This window comes from Dryobates pubescens, chromosome 31 (genome assembly GCF_014839835.1).
Source record: "Dryobates pubescens isolate bDryPub1 chromosome 31, bDryPub1.pri, whole genome shotgun sequence".
Lineage (NCBI taxonomy): Eukaryota > Metazoa > Chordata > Aves > Piciformes > Picidae > Dryobates > Dryobates pubescens.
In genome coordinates, this window is record NC_071642.1 from 393,703 (window position 1) to 399,976 (window position 6,274).

Below are 6,274 nucleotides of genomic sequence, written 5' to 3' on the forward strand. Positions count from 1 at the left end.
GGGCGCTGGAGGGCAAGGATGGAGGCTGTTGGTGACGCAGCGGCCTTGGGGCGAGGCACAGTGGGCAGTCACAGATGGATTTCCTGTGCGGGAAGCTCCGTGGGGATGCGGAGCTGGTGCCACCTCGTGGCTTCACCGGCAGCTGGGTGCCTCGGACCTGCGGTGCCCGGCGCCAGTGGGCACGGCAGCGGCGGTCATGGTCCTGGGGCGTCCCGATGAACGCATCCAGACCCCCCGGCTGTAGGAATAACTCAGCGGCAGCTATCCCCATCACCGGAGCGCCAGGCAGAGCCATGAAAACCCCAGCCCAGGGGAAGGTGCCGAAGTTCAGATGGGCCCCGCTGCGTTATCTCCGGGAGGCATCGGCGAGATTTCCCCCCTCGAGTGTCAGTGCTGTGAGCATCATTTTGGTGAAATCTCTTCCAAAGCACGAGTGGGGCCAAAAGCAGCAGCGAAGAGGCAGAGTCGTGCGCTGGCAGCTGCGGCAGTCACCGACGGCGCCTTGCCCCGGACTTCCCCGCGCTGCTAACCCCCTTTAGGCATTTTCCTTTCCCTTATTTTTTGCACTCTCAGCAAGTCAGCGCTGACACCTTCAGCTTCTGACGCAAAACCACAAACCACTCTTCATCTTCAGCATCTCCAGTTCTGCCCCAGATAAGGCCCAGGGCCGTGGCATAGCCCCATGTTGGGGTGCTGAGGGGGCCTTGCTTGCCCTACACCACACCATCCCGGCCCCGCAGAGCCCTGTGCTGCCCTCGACTCTAAATCCTTGCTGAAATCTGCCTGGGCAGGCAAGAGAAATCATCTCAGCTCTGCTGCTTCTTGTGTTTGTGTGAGGTTTTTATTATTGTTACCTTTGTTTTTGTATTTTTTTGCACTTTTTTCCCTAGTTTTTGTAAATCACCAGTGTTTGGTGCTGGAGCTGTTTGTGCCCTCATCCGACCACAGCCATGCTGGCCCCAGCTCTGCTAGGATGCAGCTAGCTGGGATGAAGCTCTGCTTCTGCTCCTGATCAGACCAAAGAAATGCCCTCAGCTGCAGCTGGACTCTGCAGCCAGTTTCCCTTCTGATGTATCGCCAAGGAACGGTTAAGGCTGGGATGTGCCTGGCCAGATCCTGGCCCATGGAATCTGGAGGCATCACCTACCACATCCTGGTAACCAAAACTATCCCTGAAAATGCAAATGTGGACATGAGTCCAAGAGGTGGGTGCCCAGCATCCCATGGGAGCCCCCTGCCCCCCTCCTGCCATCCATCCCTGCTGCCCCTGGTCCAGCGCTGGTTATGGCACCAACTCCTCCTGTGATGGGTCACATCCTTCCTGGTTCCTGATGATGATGGGTTTGTTGGAGATGAGAAGGGTGATAGGAATCAGTGGCTGATGCAGCCCCCATCTTCCCTCCTCTTCTTCCTCTTCCTCCTCTTCCTCCTTTTCCTCCTCTTCTTCCTTGTTGGGCACTTGACTGATGCAGCCAGGGCTGCCAGGCGATGGCAAAGCCTCTGGCCTCAGCACCTCCTGCCTGCGGTAGGCAAAGGGCAGATCCTGCTCACAGCCTGGCAGGCACAGCACCACTGGTTCCTCAGCTGTGGGAACAGGCTGAGGTGTGCCAGGCCATGTGCTGGTGTCAGCCATCTCTTTGTCAGGATTTGACTCCAGGATTGGCAGCTCCTTGCTGGGATTTGGCTCTGGCATCAGCAACTCAGCTGGGCTGAACCTCTCTGAGGGCTCCACAAAGCCTGGCCACGGCTGGTCCTAAGGGTAAGATGCATTTGGTGTGGGGACGTCCCATGCCAGGCCCATGCACAGGTGCCTGCTGGGCTGCAGGACCTGACCCTTCCTGCACCTCCCATCTCACCTGGCTCATTTCACTGGTGGAGAAATGGATGGCTTTGGTGCCCATGGGCTGGGGCAGGGGCGGGAGGAGGAGGCGGCGAGCCCTGGGGAGGGGGTGGTTGGTGAGGGGGTGGATAATGAGGGAATTGGGGGCCTAGTGGCCAAGGCAGGTGGGGGTGAGGGTGTTACCATCACCTCTTTTTGATCAGCTGGTAGATAGTGGCCATGGTGGGGAGACTGAGGGAGATGCCCAGGTACTTCAGGTTGGATTTCCATGCTGCTCCCTGGGGACCTGGGATGGACATGGCTGGGTGGTGGCACTTCTGTCCCCAGCACCACGTGGGACTTGAGAGCCATTTCAAGGCAAGGGTGAGCACCCCAAGCACCCCAGCCATTACCCAGTGCCTTGGTCCGGAAGTGCCACCAGGTGCCACAGGTCCTTCCGCTCTCCGCTGTCACCTCTCGAACAGCCACCCTGTAGGCTGTGCCTGGCCGCAGATTCTGGAGGGTGTGGTGCGAGGCTGCGGCGTCCAGCTCCACGTCTGCGCAAAAGGAAACGAGCGGAGGACATCCAGCGGCTGCCTGCAGGCTGCCCTCCTCCCGCCCCACGGCGGCGTGGGGATCCTACTCACACGTCACATTGTCCCCCCTGGCTGTGTGGCAGATGAGGTACTTGGCCATTGCCCCAGGACAGGTGGCATGTGGGGGTGGGCTCCACTGCAGGGTGATGGTGGTGGCATCCCCGCTGCTGGCATTGATGCGGATGGGCACGGACAGTGAGGCTGCGCCCGGTGAGGGGGTAAAAAGAAAAGGAGAAGAGCTTTGCAGCCCTCTCTTTCTACAGCTGAACCCAGCGCGGGCACTCCCTGGCCCCCCAGGTACCGTTGCTGGCATAGTGGTGCCGCAGGGCGAGGGTGGCCCAGCCCCGGTGCGGGGCCCAGCCGTGCACAGCCAGGCGGTGACACGCAGGCAGCTGCAGCGCTCCTGGGGAGGAACCAGGGACGCTGGTTAAAACCCAAAGGGACCCAGCCCCAAGCAGGGGGAACAGGCTGGGTGCTCAGGGGGCTCCTTGCCTCTCTCCTCATGGATGCTCCCGGCCGGGAAATCCTGCTGGGTGCAGGTGCCCTGCTTTGTGTCGCCAGGCAGCGCCTGCTGCTCGAAGCAGTAGACAGAGCCAGGGCTCGGTGCCTCCCACCGCGCCGTCATGGTGCCACCAACCACGCTGATGTCCTCGAAGCCAAAATCTGGGATGAAATGGGGGCTGTGAGGGACGGCTGGGAAAAGAACTCCCTCGAGGCTGCCTGGGAGCTGGGTCCCTCCGTGGGGTGGATACCTGCATGCTGCTCTGCTGGCACACGGAGCTGCTGCGGGGGGCCCGGCCCGGCGGTGTTGGCAGCTGTCAGCAGGATTTGGTACTCGGCCCCGGAGAGGGTGAGGTTGTGCATTGTCACCTCCCTGCTCAGCACCACGACCTCCTCCTCAACCAGCTCGGCACAGCGGCACGCCGGCATGTGGGCACGCAGTGTGTAGGTGACATCTCCCTGCTCCCTGGGGGCTTGCTTGGGGAGAGAGGGAGGGATGAGATGGTGGGGGGCACACACCTGTCAGGGTCCCTGGGGATGTCACCATACCTGCCAGCCCAGCCTCAGCACCCGCTGCCCAGCTCTCCCTAGTTTCCCCAGCTGGTAGCTCAGCACAGGGCTCGCCCGGATTTCTGCAAAAGGAAGGAGCCTGGCTGGGCCATCGGCGGTTTTGGGAGCTGCCTGGATCCCATCCACCTCCTCTCCTCTTCCTCACCCTCGGGAACAAAGATGGAGCTGCTCCAGTTGCTCCAGTAGCTGCTCCAGTGATGGGGCTTGTGTCGAAGCTGGACCTCAAAGGTGCCGTTCTGCCCCAGGGTGCAGGTCACTAGGGTGGGGTGACAAAGGCAGGCAGGGAGTGACATCCTCTCCCCCTTTTCTCCAGCTTTTGACTTTGGGGAGTGCTGGGGCAGGGAGGAGCAGGGCAGAGCTCAGGGCAGAGCTTCTGGGCTCCAGGATCTGGGACCCCCCTCCAGAGATACTTGTCCCCTACATCCCCACAGGCTAAACCAACCTGAGTCATCCTTGCCCATCACTGTCTCACACATCACCTGCGGAGAGAACCAGGGGGGCAGGCACCCACCCACCCAGTAAAACCAGTATGTTACTGGGACATCAAAGTGGATGCCACAGGATGCCCACCCCCCCCCAACAGTCTGGGGACTGGGAGAACAAAGCAGAGCACCGGGGACATAGTAGTCCAGGAGGGTGCCCTCAGCCAGGGGCACCACACCTCTGGTGCTGGCATCTTCCAGCAGCAATCAAGAGGGGTGTGGGTCCCCAGCTGCTGGGGACAAGTGTCCAGATTTCCTCTGCCGTCATCGTTGGTGTAATCTGGGGCTCGGCTGCATAATCCCCGCGCAGCGCAGCCTGATCCCCTTACAGGCACAGCAGAACCCTGTGGCCGGGAGGAGCTGGCACAACAGATGGGGCACAGACGGGTTTGGTGGCACTAGCAAGCCCTTGCACTCCCCAGGCTGCCTGAGCTGCCCTGGCACTGCTGCCCATCCCATCAGTCACTGCTGCCCATCCCATCAGTCACTGCTGGCTCTGGCACATCAGGGCTTTACCTGTGTCCAGTCAGGGTTGCCTGGGCTCCGGAAGCGAGCCTCCCGCTGCAGCAGCCCACGGTGCCCACGGTGGCACGGTGCCCCTGGCACCTGCAGCCATAGCTGCCCACCAGTCTTGTTGAAGGACATCCCAGCTGGAGGTGGATCCAGCTTGACTGTAAAGAGCAGGTTTGGTTGTGGCTTTGGTGCTCATGCTGGTACCCAGCCTGGCTTCACCAGTGCTTACCAGCCTCATTGAGGTACAGGGTGATGTTGGGGGTCCTGTGAAGGTGGTGCCCCCAGCGTGCCTCCACCCAGGCAGTGACGTTGGTGAAGACGTAAACGCGGCGCGCACTCAGGATGTATGTTGTGCTCGTGCCCACCTTGAACTTCTGGCATGGCTTGGGTGGCATGTAGCTGCAGCAGGAGTGGGCACAAGGTCAGACCCACATGGGGCAGCATCTGCCCTCCCAGTGGGATTGGGATGTGGAGGCTCCCCGTGTGTCCCGGTCAGGATGCATCCCATGGGGTCCCCAAACCATCCCCACTGTGGTGCCCGACTCACCAGAAGGTCAGCAGGTAGGAGGTGTTGCCGGTGGGGCCTAGGGGTGGCCAGGAGCAGAGGAATGGGTGGGAACAGGACTGGCACTGCCTCCAGCAGGAGAATCCGGGGTCCGTGGCAGTGCCTGCAGGAGAGGGCAGCGGCTGCGGGAATCCCACACTCCAAAACCCAGTGGGTTGGGCGAGGCCGGGATGGAGCAGCCCCTCCAATCACTGCTCCAACGCCGTGTCGCTCACCCAAGGGATCCAAGCAGCCACCTGGGTGATTCTCACCCCAAACTCCCCATTTCCCCCCTCCCCGGAGCTGTGGCACTGGCCTCTGCCCGCTGCTGGCAGGGATTCACCAGGCTTCAGTCATCCCTGCGGTTTCAGGCGAGCGTCTCCATCGCCGCCGCGGCTCCCCGGGGCCTTATCACCCCCGAATCGTTCATTGAAAGTCTGTGAAGTTATCTCTCATCTGCCAGCGCCGCAGAGGCACTCACCGCCCGCCGCCAGCGCCGTCAGCGCCGCCAGCAGCCACCCGTCCATCAACCACCCAGAGCGGCCCACGCTGTGCCGGAGCTCCGCTGCCCTTCCTGGATGCCCTCTGCCCCTGCGCCCCTTGGGTGCCCCCTTCCAGCTCGAAGGCAGCCCGGTGCTGGCGGCAGCTCCCTGCGCCCGGCGTTTCCTCTTCTGCCGAAAGCTCGCCCCAGGAGGCTGTTCCCAGGCACCCAGGGGCGGGGGGAGGGGGAGGGTCATGCCTCACTTTTACCAAAACCAAAAGAGAAAGCAACCAAAATGTCCTTCTGTGCCACCCACCCCTCTGGGACCAGACCCGGCCCTGCCCCGTGTGGCCCGGTGGGAAGTGCAAGGTAAGCACGGGAGGCGGAGGGGGCTTGAGGGCTTTCGGCTGAGTTCTTGGCGAGGTTTTAGTCCCCCCCGCACCGTGACCGGGCAAATCTCGGGGGGCTGCGCCAGGTCTGGGCTTGTTCAGGTGCCCGGCAGCGTGCGCCTGGCAAGTGTCGAAACCAGGCTCTTGTCTCCATCCCCGGCACAGTTTCCCCCCCACCCCGGCGGTACACAAAGCCCCAGCGAGGCAGGCAGCGGTCACCGGGATGCTGGTGGCCGCGTGATGGAGCGGCTGACGCCAGGCTGGTGGAGCCGGGTGGCACCGAGGGCCGAGCACAGAGTCCCCTTGTTCCCACAGAAAGTGTCCCCTTGTGTGGCTTCTGTGGGGCCGGAGAGCAGCCGTGGCAGGAGTGTCCCTGTGT

The 6,274-nt window shown here is 62.3% G+C and overlaps 1 protein-coding gene across 1 annotated transcript; it reads right to left on the reverse strand.

Moving 5' to 3' along the window:
• Positions 1-1,072: 1,072 nt before the first annotated feature.
• IL12RB1 (interleukin 12 receptor subunit beta 1) lies at positions 1,073-5,552 on the reverse strand. The gene is made up of 17 exons (XM_054175426.1): positions 5,507-5,552; positions 5,298-5,353; positions 5,029-5,228; positions 4,711-4,880; positions 4,485-4,639; positions 3,929-3,965; positions 3,632-3,742; positions 3,466-3,548; positions 3,168-3,393; positions 2,908-3,135; positions 2,717-2,818; positions 2,467-2,616; positions 2,233-2,376; positions 2,030-2,126; positions 1,857-1,938; positions 1,474-1,753; positions 1,073-1,422 (listed from the first exon to the last, which is right to left on the reverse strand). The coding sequence occupies exons 1-17, from the start codon at positions 5,550-5,552 to the stop codon at positions 1,283-1,285; spliced, it is 2,307 nt and encodes a 768-aa protein (XP_054031401.1). The 3' UTR covers positions 1,073-1,282.
• Positions 5,553-6,274: the final 722 nt, after the last annotated feature.

Bases quoted from the DNA above. Each gene is read 5' to 3' on its own strand.
- IL12RB1 (XM_054175426.1), bottom strand. From the start codon at position 5,552: ATGGACGGGTGGCTGCTGGCGGCGCTGACGGCGCTGGCGGCGGGCG. The intron at 4,881-5,028 runs GTGAGTCGGGCA...CTCCTGCTGCAG, and splicing joins TCCTACCTGCTGACCTTCTG to CTACATGCCACCCAAGCCAT. The intron at 2,127-2,232 runs GTAATGGCTGGG...TGTCCATCCCAG, and splicing joins CTTCCGGACCAAGGCACTGG to GTCCCCAGGGAGCAGCATGG.